General features: G+C 38.2%; 3 protein-coding genes across 5 annotated transcripts; 1 reads left to right on the top strand and 2 right to left on the bottom strand.

The window, feature by feature from the left end:
- Positions 1–176: 176 nt before the first annotated feature.
- Positions 177–1,623, bottom strand: LOC141914064 (proline-rich transmembrane protein 1-like). The gene is made up of 4 exons (XM_074805331.1): positions 1,411–1,623; positions 796–932; positions 459–560; positions 177–369 (listed from the first exon to the last, which is right to left on the bottom strand). Exons 1-4 carry the CDS (start codon positions 1,415–1,417, stop codon positions 211–213), a joined length of 405 nt encoding a protein of 134 aa, XP_074661432.1. The 5' UTR covers positions 1,418–1,623; the 3' UTR covers positions 177–210.
- An 870-nt stretch (positions 1,624–2,493) lies between these two features.
- Positions 2,494–13,697, bottom strand: LOC141913883 (carnitine O-palmitoyltransferase 1, muscle isoform-like). The gene is made up of 16 exons (XM_074805057.1): positions 13,494–13,697; positions 11,368–11,522; positions 10,922–11,044; positions 10,233–10,450; positions 9,777–9,862; positions 9,595–9,699; positions 9,381–9,512; positions 9,219–9,273; positions 8,871–9,140; positions 8,458–8,657; positions 8,023–8,179; positions 7,872–7,943; positions 7,473–7,633; positions 6,877–7,033; positions 6,635–6,763; positions 2,494–6,181 (listed from the first exon to the last, which is right to left on the bottom strand). Exons 1-16 carry the CDS (start codon positions 13,616–13,618, stop codon positions 5,906–5,908), a joined length of 2,421 nt encoding a protein of 806 aa, XP_074661158.1. The 5' UTR covers positions 13,619–13,697; the 3' UTR covers positions 2,494–5,905.
- LOC141913882 (uncharacterized) lies at positions 12,253–23,369 on the top strand. Of its 3 annotated transcripts, none has more exons than XM_074805055.1 (16): positions 12,253–12,270; positions 14,622–14,734; positions 15,328–15,472; positions 15,657–15,701; positions 16,643–16,857; positions 16,937–17,059; positions 17,409–17,612; positions 17,713–17,831; positions 18,316–18,446; positions 18,997–19,198; positions 19,645–20,188; positions 20,280–20,688; positions 21,627–21,736; positions 22,059–22,175; positions 22,246–22,448; positions 22,858–23,369. In XM_074805055.1, the coding sequence occupies exons 2-16, from the start codon at positions 14,644–14,646 to the stop codon at positions 22,984–22,986; spliced, it is 2,787 nt and encodes a 928-aa protein (XP_074661156.1). In that variant the 5' UTR covers positions 12,253–12,270; positions 14,622–14,643; the 3' UTR covers positions 22,987–23,369. The 3 variants fall into 3 exon arrangements, with proteins under 3 accessions (XP_074661156.1, XP_074661155.1, XP_074661157.1); XM_074805054.1 differs by lacking the exon at positions 12,253–12,270 and adding an exon at positions 14,077–14,166; XM_074805056.1 differs by lacking the exons at positions 12,253–12,270; positions 15,657–15,701 and adding an exon at positions 14,077–14,166.
- The last annotated feature ends 590 nt before the right edge of the window (positions 23,370–23,959 follow it).

Below are 23,959 nucleotides of genomic sequence, written 5' to 3' on the forward strand. Positions count from 1 at the left end.
ATGGATGTATTTTAACATTTTTCATGTTGACGTATTTTAGAAATTCATAGATTTTCACCCCTATAGGTGCAAGGGGTGTGAAGTATATACTGATTTTAATAAGTGTTGTGAACTGTATGGGACGTGTTCCTTTTTAAATGTTTGACATTTTGTTGCAGAAATTAATGAATAAATTTTGTCCGTGTCTCTCATGTCGAACTGTCTTCGGTTTTAGTGTTTATTTATGACAAAAAGGAAAACCATGATAAGGACGAGTCCGATGACCCACAAAGTGACACCGAGAGTGTAGGTAATTTTGGACCAAAGCAGGGCTTGTTTCGACGCCAGCAATGCACCGTAAGAATTCCCGATAGACCAGAGTCGCGTTACCTAAAATTGAGACAAGAGTATAGACGGTAGACTAGAACTATGGGGTCGGGTAATAGGGGGAGCACGTAGGCCCAGTTAATCAGCGTTACCTCAGCCGCCTTCATTATTGCAATAAGACCGGTAGGAAAGAAACAAAACACTGCTGATACAATAGTGAATATCATGTAATCATTAGGAGGTTTTCCTAGACCCTACAAAGTAATGGAAATATACATAGTTGAGGTAACAAATGAAAGAGGTCACTCTAATCAGTGAGATGTGGAAAGAGGTCACACTGCCCAGTAAGGAGAGACGTATATAGATGTAGTGACAATGACGTCACACCGTCCAGTATAACTAATACTATTTTTGTATAGATGAAATCTTGTCGTGGTCAACGAAGGGAGTGACCCATATTGATATTCTCTATATATGGATATATCTTACCGGATCGTTTATAGAGACAGCCCTAGTAGGGATCTGCCTATCGTCGTATCCGATACCGTACACTGGAGCTGGTCCGCCTATAGGACTGAACGCGTCCGGTGCTGGGATTAAATCACCAGTATTTCCTTGATAAACACCTGTAGGATATATTATAGTGAATGTAAGTAGAATTTATCATTATTGAGTCTGTTATCCTTGTTTCGAGAATAAACCCATCAAATTGAAAGGTTTTCCAAAAGTATCATATAGAAATACTTCGGGAATATTACAAGTATGAATTGATAGTTCTGGTTTTCAAAAATTTGAAATTTAGTTCTTGAAGAAATATCAATATGAAATTGAGAGGTTTCGAGAATAGTATAGAAAGTTGATAATTGTTTGAGAATATGATTTCAAATTGAAAGGTTCGGTTGCAATAATCGGTTTGCTGGAGTTAACATCAGGGTTTACCTTTAGGAGTTAAAAGTTGCGCGTCTCCAGAGTTTATGTAGTGTATTTGTGTCTAAGGAAATCATTGGTTTCACTTTCGTGGTTTCTTACCTTCACAATTATGTCTTTGTGCCTTTAAAGAGGTTTATTCGCGAATATGCTAGAAATCAATATAGTTCTACGTACCTGACATATTACTGTATTAATATCCAAACTTATGAAAAAGTGTAAAGACTTTTCTACGCAGAGTTCTATCCGTTTTCATTCTAGCCTTACATTTCCGTACTGAGCGAATATAGTTTTATCACGAATTGCTTACACTGAAAGGTTACAGAACACATATCGCTATATAGATAACAGTGCTCGTATCAAACTGTATATCTTACAAAACACTGCTCTTTATACTGTGCGTAATTCTCCCCCCCCCTTTTTTAGTGCCTGGCCTCAATCGATCGTGGTTTTTAGCAGTAAGCAAAAGTAAACATTTTTCAGCACTTAAGTTCGGATAAAGTAGTAAATTACACCAATGCTAGACATTGTAATGACTCATTAAGGTTTACTGCCGAAACCACCCGCGCCGTATCGGATACAAAATAAACATCGTTATCTAAAATCGTAGTTTACAAGAATCAAGTGTCACAGTGGTCCGTATTAATTGGACGCAAAAATTAATATATTTTGAGAGTAAATGTGCTAATATTTTAGTTCGCGTATATTCCGCTATCGTTATTCATTGGGGCAGCACTGAACGGTTGAGATTTAACAGAGCCTCGGCATTCTACTGTGGCATGCGAGGAATACTGATACTTTTCTAAGTTCAATTAGATTCATCAATAAAGACTAGTTTGTTTTTGATAAAAATCGTTTCAATGTTACAGCTTAATCTAAGGGTAATCTGCTTTTTAAAATGGATTTTAAGCCGCTTTTAAAAAGAACTCTTTTCTAAGCGTAATGTATTAGCACTCGGTAAAGCGCCAAACTCACATGCCACAGAAAGAATCTCAATTAAATTGAATTTTATTTCCGATGTTTATCAGACCATAATTCATGATAATCAATATTTTACGCACAGTATTTTTCACTTTCCCCGGGTTTAAGGGACCACTAAATCTCGTGATCTCTAAAAATCTCTAGTGATGTTTGCTTGACTTTATTTCGATCAATACTATTCTTTTACTCTGGTGGCATCAAAAATACTTGAAACATCAAAAATAAAATCAAACGAATCGATATTTAAATGGGATTAAATTTCATTTATTTTTTTTTTCGATAATTTTCATAACAACACAATTACCGGGTATATCGTAATAAAAGGGAACACAAATAAATATCAATATCGTTATCGTAACACCACCGCAGAAAAGGGGCGATAATTGTAGTAAAGACTGAGGATAAGAATGAAGAGGATGATAATAGATTAAGAGATGCGTGGTACAATGTGTGTGTGGTCCCCTTAATGCTCGATTCATTGTTTACAACACAAAGATTTAACTAACATTTAGATTCAGAATTATTATGCTTTTAAAATGAAACTGTGAAAATTGAAGGTTGCTAAAATCTATCGGCTTCGTTTGTTTACCACTCGACATGAAGCAAGGACCCAAGTCCAAAAGTCCAAAACTGGTCTTAAATCTAATGACAGGTCTTAACTTGTTTGATAAATATTGTAGCCGCAGAATGTAAATAGATAGGCTTAGACCGGTCTTAAATCTGTAAGTCATGTCTGCGTAATTGAACTATGCAGTCAGTGGCATAGTCACAAATTAAACAAGTCTTAAAGACAGTCTTAGTTGTATCGTCAATCTAAGAACTACTAATCAGCCTTATGACTCAAGACCTTAATCTATAAACTGAGCCTTGTTTTCTAAAATGGAAAAAAACCTGTTACATGTTGTCATCATTCAGTAATCCTAAAAATCTGTGTTTATCAAAATCTCAGCATTTTTCTATCATCTATAAATCAGTGGAATGTTGTTACACAATTCATTAAAACAATTTCACAATACGACGACAAATTCTGCGAGCATTCACCAGATAAATGCTTCTTTACATTCTTCAGTTGTTTATGATATGCATTTGAAATAATGACTAAACGTGACTAAATGACTAATAGAGCCTTGCGTATCAGACAGTAACCCTTCAGCTTCGGCAGCCGATTTTTAGTCACTTTAGTTTAAAGCTGTTTTTGACAATGACGACTAGTTTTCTTTAACGTGACCCCTCCTTTAAGTGACCATCGGCAGTCATACTCCGCCACGAGTACCCATTACGAGTACCCTTCATATGAGTAACCATTCGGATACTACTGACCTCAGGCTCATGACACTAGACTACCTCAATAGAGACAACATAGATTTTCCTAATCCAGCAAGCACTGTTAAATATGATACAAGTTAACATTTTACTTTTGCTTTAAATGATTTGACTTTAGTCAAATTTAACTAAAAACATTGGAACCAGGTCGACTGAAAGGTCATATGACCGGCCGGAGTAGTCCTTAAACTGACTCAATCAAAGGATCTTATGACTGACAGGAGGAGTCCTTAAACTGACTCAATCAAAGGATCTTATGACTGACAGGAGGAGTCCTCAAACTGACTCAATCAAAGGATCTTATGACTGCCAGGAGGAGTCCTATATACTGATCGCCCTTTTTTGACACAGAGGAAAATACAGAATTATCAACTAATTAGAACAATAAAACATTAAAATTATTGAAATGAATTTACAATCATACAACCAATCCACAATCAATTCATAACCAATCGACAATCAATTCTGAACTTATCTACGATCATTTCTTGAAAGAAACGATTAGTAACAAGTTAACAGATTTAAATCTATCTAAATATTTTAAAAATTCGTCAAACCATTTCATAAGCCAAGAACAGATGAACAAAATCAACTCAAATCAGTCGAATTATTGATTCTGATTCTCTTGAATTATATCTAATCATTCATTCATTCATAGAATTATTTTGTATTCATCGATAAAATCACAACAGAATTTACACACTTTCAGACCATCAAAACTACACTAAAACATTGTCGATATCAGTATTAATATTATCATTATTATTACAATTATCATAATTATCGAAATACTAGCTTTGGCAACGTGAATATTAAAATCGATTATAATTATAATATTGCATCGAAGAAAATCACCTCAGTTTAATTTTCACACTTGTGTTACACTTCATAGTTCTGAAATTCATTTAATCCAATCAAAACCTAGTCATTTTCCAGCCGATAGGTATATAGACACTATGAGTTTAATAACTAAGAAAGGGTTTCAATGTTTTTGCTAGGAATCCTGGGGCCAGTTGCACAGTCGTGACTTAAGTCAAAAAGTGGTCTTAAATCTTAAGACCGGTCTTAAGTTGTTAGATTGGCTATAGAACTTAGTTGGTCTTAGACTGGTCTTAAGTCTAAGCCATGACTATGCAACCGGCCCCTGGGCTGGGTTTCATAGATGTGGAAGAAAGAAAGTCCCTGGGAACATTTTGAAATTCATTAGTTATAACCATGGTTTCTCATTGTTACTATGGTGCTTGTCATCCAGATTGAAGATTTACCCCTAGGGATAACTTTCATACTCAGTCTATTAACCCTTTCAGTGCTGACTAATTAATACCCTATAGTGCTGAAGATAATTTGAAAATTCTGAAAATTTCCACCCTAGTGTGTTCAATAACAGGAATACCGCTATAGTGCGTCTACACTGCCGTGCGGTGTATCGTTAGTAACTAATATTTCACAATGTTTAACAGGTGCTGCCATCTTTCAATAGAGATAATTAGTAATTACTAATTAAATCAATACACCGCAGTGTGGTGTACTAGCAAAATCCTTCACTGATTTGTACACCGCACTGCGGTGTAGACGCACTGAAAGGGTTAAACCGGGCCATGAAGTTTCACTGGAGATATTTCTAAAGCGTGCGTAAGCATAGATTCAAAAGCATCATTATTCTATATCATATTTAAAAAGATATGTTTTAAGTTACCGCGTTTGAAGTAGAGAATTGTGGGTTATACCTAATACATACTGTGACTAGTTTTATGTCTTAATACAGGTATCAATCTGCAGTTGACGCCCGACAAACTGAGCTTGTATTCCGGCAACCTTTCATTACCGATCGTTCCCAACTTCACCTGAGAATTTCTAATTGAAAATACACTACAAACACCAGATATTAGATATTTCATCAGCACACTTTCAAAAACTGATTGTCCACACTTCAAATGTGTTCAGAACTTCACCTGAGATATTTTTAATTGAAAATGAACTTCCAACACCAGATATTAGACATTTTATCAACACACGTCAAAAACTGATCATCACTTGGTATATGGTTTGAGAGAGTGAGGGTTTCAGGCAGCGTGGGGGGTAGTTCCAGGCTATAGGAGGGTAGTTCCCAATCCAGACTATAGGAGGGTAGTTCCAGGCTATAGGAGGGTAGTTCCCAATCCAGACTATAGGAGGGTAGTTCCAGGCTATAGGAGGGTAGTTCCCAATCCAGGCTATAGGAGGGGCATTCCAGGCAATAATGGGGGGAGAGTGCCAGGCTGCAGATTGATAGATGTATATAGGTCATGACTACATTCACATGTTGACACCTGAGTTGAATTCGTTCATTGAAAATGTTTTATTTTTAGAACGCACTGTAGTTTTTTGATCAATGAGAATTATTCATCGTAGGTCCGTCCGTCTGCTGACTGTCCGGTTTAATCGGTCGGCCGCGCGCATCGAATCTCTGCGACTCAGGTTGATTGAACAACAATCGAATGTCGGTTAAACTTTCAAACAATAAATCCATGAATCTGGCGGCGTTCGTCGTTTTTGCCGATTTCTTGCACGAAACGTGGAAGAAGAAACGATGGTCGCCGGGGATCATGTACGACACGCCGTAACCGAGATCAGAGACCGGTCCGAATCCACCGCCTGGACTTATCTGTAAATATACATCATTATACAATATGTATTATTTATACTGAAATAGGAGGGTGAGGGGAGTTTGGATGAGGGGAGAGAGGATGAGGGGAGTAAGAAGAGTTGGGATTAGGGGAGCGAGGGAGAGAGGAATCAGAGGGGAGGTCTAAAAACTAAAATTTTGACTAGCTGGAATGAATTGCTGGGTGGAGGAAAATTATTGATTTACTATACGGTTATTTTAACGCCACTTTTTATTTCTGGGTGCTGGGGGTATGTGGGAGCTCGAGGGGGATAGATAGGTAAAGGTGCTGCTAGGTTTTCTAAGTTAAAAGGAGGTGAGAGATAGAGAGTTGAAATAGCTTAGTATAAGTAATTGCAGGACGTTGTAGGAGGTGAATCAGCATAGTATAGGTAATTGCAGAAGGTTGTAGGAGGTAGGAGGTAAAGAATGAGGTGACATACAGTCACATACCTTGTTCTGATAGTACGGTAAACTACAATCAGGCATTCCAGATATTTGTTGTTGAGGTTGTTGTGAGGTAGATAAAGTCCACGGAATCATCAACGATTCTTTCAGAAATTCACTTTCGGGTTTCGAATCCTGAAAATAAACCGGAATATGTTCAATCAAAAACTGTTTAAGAGTTGAAAACATTGAAAATGAACTAGTTCTAATCAAATTCAACTCATTTGTATAGAAGTGTTCTAACTTACGTATCCCATGCCTTTACAAACTACATATAAAGCGAATAGATGTCGATCAATTCCTTTTCCATTCATACAATCGCGATACATATTCTGATGAAAGTCACACGCCTGTTTTAATAACTTCTTCTTTTCATCGTCTGGAGTTTTACCGTCTGTCATAGCTCTGAAAGGGTTAATCGAATAAAATCAGTAAGTTTACAATTAGTAATACATGAGATAACATCTCTTCTCACAGATAGACAAGGTGGCAGCCACTTCTCACCCATTTATAAATCACAAATTTAAAGTTTTCCCTGATCCCCCTGAGTGAATCGGAGACATTTCTAGATTTAAAATGTTACAATTCATTCATTTTTCATTGAATCACGTATTGATAAAGAAACACGCGGTCAATAGCTTTATCTAAATTGCCCAAGTTTTCAAGGGGTTTGGTAAAATTCATCAAATTCCCAGAGTTTTCCCAGATTTTTCTGATTCCCTGGGTTTTCTAGGTTAGTGGCGCCACCATGTAGACTCAAAACTAACTCTTTTTCAGAAGTTCTTTATCAATTATATTTTTATTCTGTAAAGCTAAACCAGTTGTTATATGTATATGAACTTACTTGACGAAAGCCACCGAATATTTCGACAGCGAACGAACTGTCTCGGTACGACCTTGAAGATACAATCGGGTCATCGAAGACTCGTAGACGAGGGCTATTTTACCCGCGTCTTTGTAATAGGCTAGTTGTAAGGCTAGTTGAATATACGCGTCGGGGCTAACCTACAATAATCAGACACAAATCATTAGAAACAATTTCAAAAACATTTATATTTTAGCTGAATTAGAGTGCCCTGTAGTTTTTTTTATCAATGATAATTTTAATGTTTTTAAATCTATTTTCTTATCTTAGGTAAAGTGAGATGAATAAGTAGATATTGCAAGAAAATAAATGATCATTATCATTTTCATGAATTTAGGAAGTTGAAGGCGGTATTTTAATTGTAATTGTAAAACAAACCTGTATCTTTTTAACGAGGCCTTTTCCGTACGACTTATGTTCCTTTACGCATAACATCAAATCATCATTATTCTGAAATAGGATAAAATTGTTATCAGCATTTTTCAAACCGCGACTAAATTCAGAGTCGAGTTTTTAGTCTATATTTTACCTGTACGTTCAGCGTGAAAGCATTCTCTATTTTACTCGCTAATACGCAGTTATCTGGTAAATCCCACACTAATCTCTGAGGGTTACTGCATTTAGCTTTCTGAGATACTTTATCGGGCATCAGATAACCATCTTCGGTGTATAACTTCTCCAGTAACCTTAAATTTTCATAGACAAAAAATCTATCAGCAAAAACATTTATTTTACAGTAAACCTTGCAGTGTAAATAAATGCATGGCCAACTCTTGAGTCTAGACTATTTTGGACAAAATGAGATCATTTTCTGATTTCCTACTAAAAATATTTTCCAATCCTGAAATTGGACTTTCAGCTTGACTCAATTTTGCCACCGGTCCCAGTTCGTCCTCCCAAGTTAGGTGAGTTGTTAACTTTCACTTGCAATAATTTCAAGTATGATTGTTCATGTAACACTTACTCATTGGTCATACAGTATTCTCCGACGTGTCCCATAACCGGGGCATCGCCCCACGAGTGTTCGCAATTAATACCGAATTTACCATCGGCGAAAAACACCAAACTGAACGACTTATCAAACCACATGTTACCTCCGTCGCCGTGTAGGAGATATTTACCGCGATCTGAGAAATGTTCGAACTTCTCATCGGACAGTACGACCTGAAAATAATACAACAATACAACCATATCAGTTACCTGGCAACGAAGTGCAACAATACCCCGGTCAGTTACCTAGCGACATTATGTAACAATACCCCAATCAGTTACCTAGCGACATTATGTAACAATACCCCAATCAGTTACCTAGCAACAATATACAACAATACAACCGTCAGTTACTCGCTAGTAACAATGTTTAAATTTGATACTTACAACGAATACAGATTTCTCGATGACGTCCAAAGCCTCTTTGTTCGGTCCATTTTTGAAATACGAATTACGAATTCTCGCCCAATCCGTACGAGGTAGTCCCGTTAACGCCGGTAGATGGCGCTCCGCCGTCGTTACCGAGTCGATATCCCGTCCGGCGTTCTCGACGATCCATTCGAACTGTAACTCCATACTCTGACGAGTCAGTGGCTCCCCCTTGCTGTCAAATATGTCGATACGATAATACAAACCCTTATATATCACAACTATATGCTGCAAGTAATAAGAGATTCGCGTTTAGATTTCTACTCAATCCTTTAGACGAAACAGTAGAGCCCTCTATTGGTGTACCTTTGAAACAGTGGTATCGTAATGTACAAGTTCATCGATATCTTCACCTGGAATTCTATGAAATGGGAAAAAAAAGATCGAGTTCATAATTTTCATTCGGGTAATCGTGAGAATTTGAATGATTTAACCGAAGCTATTGTTGCTGCGGTTGCTGTTGGTTACCTGGTTGTTGAAAAGATGCGTTCATACTGCCACATACACAATGGAATAGTGTTACGTATCAGTAACGGAGGAATCTGTTCGCGATCTAAATAACGCTCGAATTCTAAAAACTGTATCGTCACTAAAGCTGCCCTGTTTAAACAATAGAAATCGTTATTTCAAATTTCGAATAGATCATGAATTTCAAACGGACGCGACGTGAGTCGTAGTTTACCTTGAACATTGTCTAATGGTCGGCTGCCAATAACAATGATCTAATACGTAATAATTACTGTTAATCGCTATCGGCGATCGACCCATTAAATACACGTATCTATCCCTGAAAATAGCGAATATCATTGAGTTAGGACAGACCGATTATCAGCTGTAGGGGGTGATAGGTATCGGTACACGTACCACCAGTCTGTCATATAGTTTTCGGCCCACCACGATTTTAACATTAATACTTTTTGTAACCGTTGACCAATCGACTTCTCAAACGCCTGAAACAAAACAAACAAACAAATATTTTCAATGATTATTTTCGTGAAATAATTCTCATTGTTTTTTTAACAGGACTCCTCTACTTAGCTAACAAGTAAAAACTCACAGTAGATATTAAAGTGTCTATTGTGTCTGGCAGTTTCGAAATTTTTACTTAACCCCAACATCAGAGAAACCAAAATGATTCAATGATGATATCACTTCAGTTTCACACTGATGAGGGGGTTAAGATAAGCCCCAAAACTGTCAGAAAATTAACTTTTAATATCAACCGTGGATTTTTCTCGTAAACTCTAGATTTGAGATAAACATCAGTCTAAAAGTCACCTCTACTCAGAGGTAACGGATCCTGAAATGATGAATTCTAACCTTTGCTTTTCGTTTGATCGTTTCCATTTTTTCGGGATCGTCTCCGTAAAGCGGTTCTAGAGATTCTAATAGTTTATCGAGCGTGCTGCGCAGAGACGGGACAGGCATTCGGGGTAGCGATGCCTGACAGCTGTACGTACTCGGGGAATATCCGCTCCACAGTCGAACGACTAAACCCCATATTTTAGTCGATAGACACTGGTGTCGAGGTGGTTCATCTAGAAAAACATCAAAACACATTTTATCTTCAAGTATAATCTTTATAGTTTTGTTATAAAGGGCAAGTCTGAAGTCTTAAGTATTTCTTTTCACATATTCTTTAAGTATGCATACATCAAATAAAATAAAATAACTGATTCGGTAAAATGTACAGTTGAAGGGAGTGCTCCTTTAAGGTCAATATATAACCAATGCCTGGCTCCATAAGCATAATCATAAATTCATTTAAAACTTGAATTAGCTTAGAATAAAAATCAGTTAATTTCCAATGTTCTTAGTGAAATCTTTAAGAACTGCAAAACTGGATCTTTGATCAACAGCCAGACGGTGTAGACATTTCGACAGTCAACATGTTGAGTTTACAAGGCTGGGAGAGAAGGAGAGGGAGGAGAGGGAGGAGAGGGGTGAGAGGGAGGAGAGGGATGAGAGGGAGGAGAGGGAGGAGAGAGAGGGGGTTGTATTGTACTTACACATCCATCCTCTGTAAGCCAGTAATACTCTTAACGTATATCTCCTAACGTACATTAAAATGAGGAAAAACAGGAATCCAGCGGCAGCCGTTACAAATAATATCTGTATATAATACGGTATCCCTGCAAAAAAAATAAAACGTTTAAAATAATATCGAAAATAATGATTAAACTGTAAATTTGTATTTCCAAGTCTTTGTTACATTTTACTGAAGTCTATTTTTTTGATCCAAAGTTGATGCATTATAATTCACACTAAGTGTATGTTGTCATTGGAATAAGTCGTCACATCTATGACGATGATTTAAGCAAGTTTATATGGTCATTGTTGTTCTACAACATTTCAAGCAGAACACTTCTACCGATCTTTTGTGATAATTTATTCGTAAAATAACCAATACTCAAAATGATAGAAATAAGTTTGTTCTTCTTGAGACTGTAGATACCTGAATGTATATGCAGGAAGTCCGCTAAACGCCACAGTTGAGCGTTAACGGGTTGAACCCACGTCCAATCACCGATTAAACACATCGACAACAATCCGACCGTTAATCCCAGATTCCAGATCGAAGTCGGCCACATTCCGTTCCGGATTAGATTCCTACGAGAAGAGATAAAATCGTTAAGATTCTGATTTAGCGCCTAACAATCCATTATTACACAAAGAATTGTAAATGTTCTAAAAACACGAAACATCCCAGAAACAGTCGCTTGTAACAATCGGATAAACAACATTGTAACAAATGCCATTTTAGATATTCTTAGACATCTTTGGTAAACCTTGCCAGGGTTTGATCGCCTCCCGCTGAAGCTCACACCACCAATCTATATATCTTAGCCAATCAGATGCACTACATTGAGCAAGAGCGAATCCATCAGTGAAAAACAATGCTGATCGGTCAAGTTTATAGACTGGTGGCCGGTAAGCGCCAACATGTCCGCTCAAGAAATCTTGGGGGGTGTAAATACACCAATGAAGGGACTGCAGCCTGAGCTTGTGTTGGTGCGAAACCCGGCGCATAGCAATCAAACCCTGGCAAGTGAGGATGCTGGTTAACTAACTTCATAACCAAATCTGATGTTACTGTAGCTCTGAGTTGAACAGCAGTTATATACGTGCCACTGCGTAACCCAATATTCTAATATATTCATTGTTTGAAATAAGCTATTATTTGCCCGGTGTTCAAACCATTCAACTATTGATTTTAGAAACTGCATTGATGGATTTCTATAATAACTTATTCTATCTAATAATGATTTCATTTCTTTTCATACAGATCAAATGGATTCTATAATTGTTTGCAAGATATGACTCGAATTGTCATTTGGCTTCCATCTCTAAATTGAAGGTAAGGATATTCGTCAATAATTTGAAATTTTCACGGATCTTGGTTTGTCTTGATTACTTTCATTGCGGTTCAATGTTATTTCAATGGATAATGATTATTAAGAATTCCTAGCGAAAGGGAGATATTATATGATTAGGAAGACTTAATAGCTTAATAAAAATCAATCGACAAAAGAAATTAGATTTTAAATCAATTTGAAGAAAATTAATGAAATTAAATGAATCTTTTAAAACAATCATTTTGAATTGAAATAACGGAGAGATATTATAAGAAGTACACGTGTACTTAATATTCATAAACGACCTATTTAAACCGATATGATTGTGGTTATCAATGTCCAGTAAACGTAGGCGCGCGTGAAGGACTCAACTAAATCATTTATAACAATTAGAGAGAATCTAATGAGCTGAGATTGATAGACTTTTATTAGACTTTGATCTCAGAGATGCCTAATACACACAATTATAGATTAGCGGTTAGAGTATAGCAGGAATTTACTATTCAGAACTGGGTGACCTAGTGACATAATATATAGGCCGTTCCACCGCTAACCTAGTGTTTGTATGACACAAAACATGTGACTGGTTGTGTGTAAAATATAAAACTGATTGTCACGTGCAACTGAGACATTAAATCTTAATCCTAATCCTAATCCTAAGATTAGGTAAGCATAGCTTTCTTCTGAATCTGATCAAAATTGCATATATCAATGATAATAATATACTGATTTTACACTTTTAAAATGGGGTGCCCTAAAGAGTGGTCCTTACTGATCAGCTGATCCAATGGTACTTCCTCCAGCATCCTACTGATAACTCAGAGGCTGCAGTTGGTCAATAGTTGGTTAAAGATAACCAGTGGATAAATGCCATTAACAATGAAGTTTTAATCGTCACTATATGTCAACTATCAACTGGTTAACTCTAACCAACATTTGAGCAACTGCAGCCCGTGACTGGGTCCAGACTGGGTGTGTTGTAGGGTGCACTGATGCGCAGTGGTGTATGGAATTTGACCCTACTGCCCTGCACAAGGCAGCAGGGGGTCCAGTCCAGGGAACAAGGAATTGGGAAAAATCAGCTGGACCCATCAGCAGGCCCTACCCCCTACTGAAATGGCTAATACCTCATAGATAAAAGTCCTGATCGTCTTGTGTGATCGATCAATTTTACTGTAAATCAAATTTGTATTAATTGACGTGAGCGGAAAATCGACAGACTAACCTGGTCCGAAAGAATCGTCGTAGAATAGATTTTCTCCATTCCCTGATGAAATCTCGTCCCGGGTCGACTCCTTCTTCTAAATAATGAACCCTCGGTTCACTGGTAGCGCTTCTAGCTTCAGCCATTATCGCAGCTCTCTGTATTCGACAATCCGATCACCAGTTTCAGGAGCCTGATCAAAATAGAGGCGATTTCATTGTTGTGTGGTCGAGGTCAGTGTTTACTGCGTCAGTAGTAACCTGCTGGTAGCGGCTTCAGGTCTATCCCCGGTCACCGCTTTCTCGCGCCTCTAGAAAAATACAAACTCGACAGCTGCACACACGGAACGACAGTACACTTGCCGCAGTAAGCATTGCCTTGCCAAATTAAATCAAATTTGAAATACGCTTTATTGATCGTAAATGTTCCCGAAATGCTCGGCTATTCTTAGTTACCCCCTCAAATGCCATATCGAAAAGAAATATATATAAATATTACACAATCTGGGAATATTTTCAGATTATTTCGAGGTCTAGGAATCGAGAAAATCAACTTTCTAATTTTGAAGCGGGCCTAAACCCGGAAGTAAATGCGTCCAATTCAACGCAATATAATTTTATTGACAGATTCCGGATTAAAATGAGGATGAAATAATGTCTGTTTTGATAGTTTTATCGTACACGAATATCGTAATGTAAGTTTCCTATTGATTTTCTAAAATGCGGAGAGTCTGAATTTATATATGTTGACGAAGGAGCAAAGCTCAAACCCTAGCTTTGGAGGATAAAACCAGCAGTCGCAATAGGCCTATCAAAAAAGAGTGTTAGAGATGGATGATATGCTATGCAACCCACCCAGCCAGTGCATCCCTCCCTCCTGTAGGTAAATACAGCACATGTCACAATATGATAGTGGATGGATAATACCGGTATCTATTAGATACTGGTATCATCCATCAACTTTCATATGTGATAAGCCCCTGGCTGTCATCTGGTCACTATGCTAAACCAGGATACTTTGGGGTAAGTCAGTCATTGACACTTGACTCATTTACTGAGCTGACTTCCAGAGTCCCTGTGTCTTTAGAATATGACGACTAAAGATTTGACATTATTATTATTATTTGTGACGTGTAATTATTTTTTGCAGCTGATACGTGCAAGTTGCAGAAATGAATGCGAGTATTAGTTTCGACAGTCCTGACGTTCAAAAAGAGTTCCCCGGTTTATACACATCATCGAGACCAGACGATCAGACTCATTGTAAGTATGGTCTATACTAGTCAGTAACTCAGTAACATGACTGTGGTTTAGTTTCACGATCGGATAGTTTCACAAACCACAAACCCATCCGATTATAAAAAGCTTACCACCAACGATTAGGTAACTAACTAGGTCTATACCTAACCCTGTCTCGTTTAGAGATCCCACTGTCAGAGAGTCCTATAGTCTAGTATCTAGCCGTTGTTCCCAGGGGAACTGGTACATCATCTGGTATTCGGACTAAGGACCTTATTGTGAAGTTACCCTACACTCTCTGACATGTACATCGGTACAGCGCTTGCTGGAAGCAAATCAGTAAAAGAGCTCTTATTCCTTAAGGCCTGTGTCCATGATACCACATTTTTTCAATTTTTAGAAAATAGGAATGAAAATTCTAGGACTCGTGCCAATTCAATAAGTATTACATTTAGCCCCTTGTTAAGTGCCCCCAGGGCTCGGTTTCACAAAAAAGTTAAACTCAAATTTTTGGTGTAATTGCCACCATTGGTTACTTCATGTTTTCAATGAGGACAACAATTCAAACTTTGTTTGAAATTCTTTGAATTTCGATTTAATTTGGTTGTTGTTCGTAGATGAAGAAAGCGAACCGGAGCGCGTGAAGAAAAAAGAACGCGACGGAAAGAAAAAAGAAAAGAAAGAGAAAAAAGACAAAGGATACAAACAGTTTGAGGAGGAGAATTCGGACGATGAATTCACACCGGCCGTCGACGAAATCAAGTAAGTCCGAAAAATCGATTTAATTCTCCTCGACAAATTGCTTGAATTTCATGAAATGTTTATTTCCCGAATTATTTCTGTAAAATTTATTTCGTCAAAACTATTTCAATTTATTTCGTTTATTATTTGTGTTGTTTTTTTTTTTCGTGCAAAATTCATCAAAAACTAATATTTTCGTCTGTAGAAAATGTGAATCCCCATCTATAGCTACCCTATTCCACATGCCAGGGTAAGTGTTGTCGCTATGGAATCTGAGCTGTTACTGCTGCTGCTGCTGCTGCAGCTGCTGCTGCTGCTAAATGTCTCACAAATTTGCTTATCCGTTCGTTCAGTACATTAAAAGTTATCTCTCCCTTTATCAAGAAGGTGCTACGAATAATTCTGAAAATAATTGTCGAAATGATTTTTTTATCGCTTTTCGATATATCCTTACATAATCAATAACTAAAGCTTCAGTAAAACTGACCCGCCCGTCCTCAGGTACCAGGGTATCTTTCATCAATTACAGTAAACCTCCACCTAAGGTCATTATGGTTAGTTATTGTGATCGCTATATCAATGACTTATCCGAATGATGACTTACAGTAAGTCGTTTACCGGTAAATTTGATTGTATTTCGAATTTTTTAAACGCTACAGTTATATTTAGTATATGAAACTCATTTTCACCCGGTGTCTTTGCTTTATTCGCTCCTGTGTCTCTCACCAGCGGCTAATGTGAAATATGTTATCAATTACGAATGTTTTGATCTCACTCAACGTTTAAAGAAAGATGTCCTAAATATTTCACCGGTGTATTTTATTTCATGTTAGCTTCACAATATTTATGTTTTTTCCGCGTCGATTTCCTCCCCTAATCATTATCTCTACGTCTATGATACTGTCATTAACCGACGAGAATTAAGAGAAATTTCATCTGAGCTCAATCAAATATCCCGGTCTCTGTGAGGCATCCGGTAAGCCACAAACCCCTCAGAAATGTGGAGAGATCACAATGACAAGTGCCCAGGAATGACTGGTTTGGATGGTCAAACCCCTAATCAGGCTATCTTTGTACAATTAATTCTTTAGTTGAGTTCATCGAAAAGTTGAAGGTTCTCATAATTCATTTTTGCTCTGTTTGCATAACCTCGCCTGGAATCTGAGCGATATTTGATGACTGTATTTTCAGGAGTCCTCTGCGTTCGAAAAAGCACGGAAAACCAAGTTTCAAATTCGCGAAACCCGAAAAATTCCAAGGCATCATGATCAAGAAGAAAGAGAAAGATCCGGAGAAGAAAGAACGCAAGAAAGATGGCGCCGGTAGTAATAATACAGGTGGCAGCAGCGGAGGAGGGGTCGGGATGAAACGATTGAAGAAGAAAAAACCAGCGACAGATTTAAATTGTAATTAACCAATCGAATCGATCGATTCAAATTAGTTATAACCGATTAACCAGTATTTCGAATGTTTGTATATTTACAGCCAACGATTACAAACCGATATTCGGAGTCGCGTTGACGGTCGCCGTGGCAAGAAGCAGGTCACATGACGGGATAATGTTACCGGCGATATTTCGAGAATGTATAGATTATATCGAAGAGCACGGTTAGTCTGACGCAATATCCTCTGTTAACTAAATATTTGAAATCAAGACCTTTGATGTAATACTGTAATAGGGTGGCGCCACTTACCACAATATCAGGGTATTTCTTTCCTTCAAGAAAGTGAGATTAGTCCCATGGAAACATCTTGGAGTCTACTGTATTTTTTGGGATAAATGAAATCAATTGGCGTCTGTATCTGTCTGTCTGTCTCTGTGCGTCTGTTTTTGTGCATCTGTATCTGTGCGTCTGTCTCCGTCTGTCTGTCTCTGTGCGTCTGTTTTTGTGCATCTGTATCTGTCCGTCTGTCTCCGTCCATCTGCTGAATATTTTCCGTTTTTTTTTCCACACAGGTTTATCATGCGAAGGAATCTATCGAATATCGGGCGTAAAATCGAAGATACAATCGTTGAAAGATAGCTACAATAGAGGGCGCCCGGTGTTTCTGTACGAACACGAACCGAACATCGTCGCTAGTTTGTTAAAACTGTTTCTACGGGAACTACCAGAACCGGTACTCACCACTCAACTAATGCCGAAATTCGAAGAAGCTTCCAGTCAGTAAAACAATAATTTCTTCTAGATTTATTTCACAGAGTTCTAGAGAATTATTTTTATCTAGAGAATGTTTATTTGAATGTTTCTCATTTTAAACAGCGATAAAAGATGTTCGTAAGAAAGTTGACGGGTTTAAACAGTTAATTACGGAATTACCGGAACCGAATCGTCTGCTTGTGTCGTGGATGATCGTTCATATGACTCGTATTATACAGAGAGTAAGTTTATCATCACTCCCGATTATCACTAGGTTGCAATATCAAGACTTCAGATTAAAGACCATCATATTTTGATAGCCTATCCAACAACTGAAGGCTAATCTTAAGATTTCAGATAAAAATTTAGACTCGAGTCACAACTATGCTATTGAGCCTGGACTTGAAAAGTTGGTCTTAATTCAAAGATGATCTAAAATTGTTAGATTGGCTATAGAACCAAAATGAGCTTATACTGGTCTTAAGTTGTTAGATTGGTTATAGAACCAAAATGAGCTTAGACTGGTCTTAAGTTGTTAGATTGGTTATAGAACCAAAATGAGCTTAGATTTGTCATAAGTTGTTAGATTGACCATAGAAATAAAATGAGATTAGACTGGTCTTTAGTGGCTAGATTGGTTATAGAACTAAGATGAGCTTAGACTGGTCTTGACTTCCCAACCCTGGATCTTGTTTTAATTCGATGAATGATTTTTTGTTTTCACAGGAGAAGGAGAATAAGATGAGTTTACAGAACGTATCGATCGTACTGAGTCCGACGATGCAGATTTCACATCGCGTTCTAAACGTCTTTTTCTCGTTCAATAAAGAATTATTCGCCGACACCGAAATCAAGAGGTCAGAAAACAATCATTAATCCTCTATAGATATTGAATACTTTAGAAACGAAATCATCACAATCATTCATAAGAACTACTGGACCCGGTTCCACAGTTTTGGGTGAAGATTTGACTCTGAGTTGACTTATTGAAAATGAACTAATTTCAACTCCAACTCTCGCCCAGAACTGTGGAAGCAGGGTCCTCATACATTTGCAATGATTATACGAATAACTACTCTGGATATGTGTGGAAAGTACGGTATTAGGCAAATCAGCTAAGTAGACAATACCTAAGTAGATGATAGTCTTAGACTGTAATAAGATCTTAGTCGGATGACCATAATTTTCAAGACATTTCATAGTAACTGATTACATTAATTGGGTTATACTCCATGCTGTTTTTAGTCGATATTGGATAGAAGCAACTTGAAATATTCTGCCCAAAATGTCAGAATTATATGTATATAATTGTTCTGGTGATTGTGGGATTTTGCTCCGTACTGTTTTTAGTCTCTCGTACAATCTCAGTCTAGATAACTGACAGTATTGTTGTACTCTTCGCTATAGATACGTGCCGCCGTTGAAGCCGGCGACGTCGAGATGGTCGCTGGAATTACCGGACGCTCCGAACGCGATCGAGGAAGAACTACACAAACAGGAATCGCTACTGAATCAACTTCACAACGAAATGAGCGCCGGCAACGACGATTCGGAGATTCAGGAACAACTTTGGGAGGTCCAACGCGTCGTTACTCAACTTAAACGAAAGGTATCGTTATCTATTGTTTCTCCAGTTTCATTGAGGAATGTCGGGGAGGTCAATTTCACGAAACAGGGGGCGCTGCAGTTGCTGAAAAGTTGTTTAAAGTTAACCTGTGGATAGTTGACATAGTGACAATTAAAAGATCACAAATCAAACACATGAAGCCATTAGGATCTAGTCTATCATAGACACCTATACTGCAAGGTCGGGAAGGGGTGGTGAATTTTGAGTCCGTTGCTCAAAATGTGGTTACAGTTAACCAGTGGATAGTTGATTAAATGACAATAAAAAGTTCATTGTTACTATGGTATTTATCCGCTGGTTATCTTTAACCAACTTTTCAGCAACGGTCCGCTGGTCTGCTAATACCAATTCTCATTTTCGATGAACTAATTAATTGACACTAAACCGAATAACTTGGCTCTCATGTGACTGTTGATGTCTATTTCTAGTTGAAATTAGCGAGAAAAGCTCAACAGCAAGCGTCGGTGAAACCGTCCCTGGCAACTGTGCCGTCGGACGGCGAAGATATCGTGTTGAATCTAGAACTACAAACTCCGAAAACCGACCAGGGTCCGTCTGTCGTCGCTACGGAAACGAAGAAAGAAAAACCGAAAGAGGAAACAGCGGTTGAAGAACCCGAGAAGAAAGAGACGGTGGAAAAAGAGTTGGATGTTAAAAAAGAAGTGGAGATAATTAAAGAAGTGGAGGTCGTTAAAGAGGAAACTGTGGAACCGACAAAACAGACGGCGGAAGTTGTTGTCGTAGAAACTGAGGATGTTGTCGAAGAAAACAAAGTTGAAGTTGCTGCAGTTGAAGAAGAGAAGCCAAAAATAGCGGTAGAAAATCAGGAGAAACAAGACGTAAAAGTGGAGGAATCTCAGAAGATCGCCGTCGAGGAGGAAACTGAGGAAACTGAGGAGAAACAGGAATCAGTTCCTCGCGTAGAAGAGACCTGTGAAAGTAGCGATACGAAGAAACCTCAGCAGGAAATCGGTAAACATTCTTACAATGAAATTCTCCAGATTTATCAAATGATTTATATCGGATTGTTTTTCGAAGATGCTTTCGAATTTTGTCGTTAAAGTTGAACAGGTTGAAATAACAACAGAAGTAGAACCGGCTGAAGAAACAGAAGAAGTTATCGATACGAATCAGAATCAGAGAATCGACGAAAATGAAAAACCAGACTTTTCTAAAGAGGAAGATGAAGAGTTGAAAGAGCTAGAACAACCCGAGGCTAGGAGTACTCCCGTTCAGGAGGAAATACCGCCTGTAGCGCCACCTAGAGTCTTACCAGCAGACGGAGGCGGCGAGGTGACTCCGCCTCCCTTACCTCCTCCGTCACATCCACCTCCGCAGCCGGTAACGCCCCCTCAAACGCTGGCCATCCAATCAACGACATCCGCGAAGAAGATCGTCGCGCCCGGGTTACAGTCTCCGCTTAAACCGGAAATACTCCACAGGAATAAAGTGAAAAATCTTAAATCACAAAGGTTTGTAAATCCTTCCATCACAGACAGGTTTCTATTGGTCTGTACCGATTCTGGAATTCCTTCCAGAATATGCTCTTCCTATACCATAATCTCGAAACCTGATAGAAGCGACCGGTAGAGAGTTCGTAATCTGTAAACCTGATAGAAGCGACCGGTAGAGAGTTCGTAATCTGTAAACCTGATAAAAGCGGCCGGTAGAGAGTTCGTAATCTGTAAACCTGATAGAAGCGGCCGGTAGAGAGTTCGTAATCTGTAAACCTGATAGAAGCGACCGGTAGAGAGTTCGTAATCTGTAAACCTGATAAAAGCGGCCGGTAGAGAGTTCGTAATCTGTAAACCTGATAGAAGCGGCCGGTAGAGAGTTCGTAATCTGTAAACCTGATAAAAGCGGCCTGTAGAGAGTTTGTAATCTGTAAACCCGATAGAAGCGGCCGGTAGAGAGTTCGTAATCTGTAAACCTGATAAAAGCGGCCTGTAGAGAGTTTGTAATCTGTAAACCTGATAGAAGCGGCCGGTAGAGAGTTTGTAATCTGTTAACCTGATAGAAGCGGCCGGTAGAGAGTTTGTAATCTGTAAACCCGATAGAAGCGGCCGGTAGAGAGTTTGTAATCTGTAAACCTGATAGAAGCGGCCGGTAGAGAGTTCGTAATCTGTAAACCTGATAGAAGCGGCCGGTAGAGAGTTCGTAATCTGTAAACCTGATAGAAGCGGCCGGTAGAGAGTTCGTAATCTGTAAACCTGATAGAAGCGGCCGGTAGAGAGTTCGTAATCTGTAAACCTGATAGAAGCGGCCGGTAGAGAGTTCGTAATCTGTAAACCTGATAGAAGCAACCAGTTGAGAATATGTAATTTGGAATTGATGTGTTCAATCAAAATCTGCTGAATATTGTTGCTTTAACCTCAGAGTGTTGATTCTTGTTTCTTATCTCGTCTTGCAGATTGAAATATCAGCACAATATTGACGAAGAGGAGGAAATGAGCGGTGATGAGGAGAGCGAAGATAGTTACGAGACCGATCGAGATATCAGCGTTGAACATGAGAATATCGGTGAGTGTGTATAGATGATATATCTGATATTTTATATGATCATTCACATGAGTTCATATATTGCCTGTTGATCGGATTTTGGCATATTTTCAAATCCACTGACTTCATTTGAATCACCATTCTCTTTGTTGACTGAATCATTTGTTCTTCGATTGCCAGTTGTAATTAAACTTTGTTGTATTTTGTCGGCTCGTGGAGCTCTGTGTACTGCTAAAAGCTCACATGAACCACCGAGGGGTTTATTCACTTCCAATTCTTTCTCCCGGTCCACTACTGCCTTTGCTACGAGAATTATAATATGGTTTGATATTTAAATTTCTAGAACGAGATATCGATTTAACGCAACAACGTTACGAAGAAGTACAGGACGAAGAAATGAGAGTTTTACTATTGAAGGATATGACTCTCAAACTTGAGGAAGAGGAACTGCTCGCTATTAGTAAGTTTAAAAAGAAAATCTTAATTTTTGTCGGACTCTTTGCAACTTGAAAATGATATTCTATTTTCAGGAGATGAGTTGAAGAAAAAGATCGAAACGGAACGAGACGAATTCGAACAAGTCGCTATGGAGATCGCTGAGTTGCGTAGTATCCGTGGCGACTCGTTCGACGCAGACGACTGGACGAGTTCGGATAGTTCTTACGAGAGCGACGACGAGGAAGAACTACAGGATATACTCGAAAATCTCATCAAAGAAAACCAACAATTAGAGGTGAATATATTCACTCCTGACAATCAGGATTATCTTTAACCAACTTTTAAACAACTGCAGCCCCTGCCGGTTATCTTTAACTACCCTTTGAGCAACTGCAGCCCCTACTAGTTATCTTTAACCAACATTGAGCAACTGCAGCCCCTGAAGTGCAGAATAGATAATAAGACTCCACTGGTACCGGTAATCTATTCTCTATTGGGTAATACATTCAAACTGGTTGAATAATAAAACAATTTTCTATCCCCAATGTCAAAAAATCCTAAAATCTATACCAGTATTTGTCTTTACCGGTTTAAAGCTATAAAAAATGTGCCTTTCAATTTATCAGCTATTCAATCTGACCCTAGGGGGCGTTATTGTGTTTATAGATATCTGAATGTTTTCGTTTGAATTTTTTTCACGATAGAAACTGAATTCGGAATTGTGTCAGAGAATCCACGAGGAACGTCAGGCGTGTTTGACGTCGAAAGTCCAAATTCGCTTGATTCAGACCCAAACGGAGAAGTACGGAACCGGTTCGGCGAGTCTCCTGTAGAGGGCGCAGCACTCTGTGCACTAGAGGATCTAATCAATCTGATTGGTGAAGAGATCAATGTTTCTTTGTCTCTGAAAATATGTGTTATTTAGTTAAATGAATATATGTGCATTTTACCAAAAAAATTAGATTTTTTGGCGATTGTGAAAATCTATATTGTATTGCTGTGTATTTTCCAAGAATATGTGGAAAGTTTAGGCTACGAAAATGAATGGATTTGAGTTAAATTTGAATGGAAATTGTTGTTATATTCCCCAGGCCTATACTACTCTCCCTTATTTCAAAACTCAATGTAATGTAATGTGTAATTAATTATTGTATCTTAAGTGTAAATGTTTTATATAAAGATTACATGTAAATAATAATCGCAAAATATGAATAAAAATGTGTAAACGCTTCCAAATGTTTTGTATATAGTTATTTCGTAAAAGGTTTAGTAGTCGGAATGAATAGGCTCCACTGAGGTAATTTTGAGGCGCCCCAAATATTGGAATATCTGAACCACTATTGCGGGACAACGAATGCCTGTAAAAATACAAAACCTATAATTTCTGACTTCATTAATTATTCTGGTAATTAATGCATTAAAGTTTTCAATGTAACTAATTAATAAGTGCGCCGGATCAATTAAGCCCGCACCTCACTTGCCTAAGGAATTGTTGGTAAAATGTGCTATTTAGTGCTGCCATCTAGCAGCGATAAAGTTTTCCTTCAAAATCAACCTTGTTAATGAACGCAAAAGTCGAATTTCAGTATGATTAAATAGAATATCTTATTTTCGAACGGATTCACTTGGAATATGCGGGGAATGGTGGAATAGATTGATCGGAGCCGTTCTAAGCCGCGCGCGCACTGAGGCCAGGACGGTGCTGCCATCTACTCGCACTAGCTAATAGACCATTGCGCATGCGCTGAGCGGAGCATTTGAAATAGACGTAGAAACACTCGCGTCGCGATCAGTCGTAAATAAACC

Source organism: Tubulanus polymorphus, chromosome 12 (genome assembly GCF_964204645.1).
Source record: "Tubulanus polymorphus chromosome 12, tnTubPoly1.2, whole genome shotgun sequence".
In the NCBI taxonomy this organism is placed as follows: domain Eukaryota; kingdom Metazoa; phylum Nemertea; class Palaeonemertea; order Tubulaniformes; family Tubulanidae; genus Tubulanus; species Tubulanus polymorphus.

Excerpts from the sequence above, each read along its gene's own strand:
- LOC141913883 (XM_074805057.1), bottom strand. The coding sequence starts at position 13,618 with ATGGCTGAAGCTAGAAGCGCTACCAGTGAACCGAGGGTTCATTATTTA. Across the intron at positions 11,045-11,367 it reads CTTCCTGCATATACATTCAG|GGATACCGTATTATATACAG; the intron begins GTATCTACAGTC and ends TTTTTTTTGCAG. Across the intron at positions 7,034-7,472 it reads TATTCGGTGGCTTTCGTCAA|AGCTATGACAGACGGTAAAA; the intron begins GTAAGTTCATAT and ends TAACCCTTTCAG.
- LOC141913882 (XM_074805055.1), top strand. The coding sequence starts at position 14,644 with ATGAATGCGAGTATTAGTTTCGACAGTCCTGACGTTCAAAAAGAGTTC. Across the intron at positions 14,735-15,327 it reads ACCAGACGATCAGACTCATT|ATGAAGAAAGCGAACCGGAG; the intron begins GTAAGTATGGTC and ends TGTTGTTCGTAG. Across the intron at positions 19,199-19,644 it reads TTACTCAACTTAAACGAAAG|TTGAAATTAGCGAGAAAAGC; the intron begins GTATCGTTATCT and ends GTCTATTTCTAG.
- LOC141914064 (XM_074805331.1), bottom strand. Across the intron at positions 561-795 it reads CTGTCTCTATAAACGATCCG|GGTCTAGGAAAACCTCCTAA; the intron begins GTAAGATATATC and ends ATTACTTTGTAG. Across the intron at positions 370-458 it reads CAATAATGAAGGCGGCTGAG|GTAACGCGACTCTGGTCTAT; the intron begins GTAACGCTGATT and ends TCTCAATTTTAG.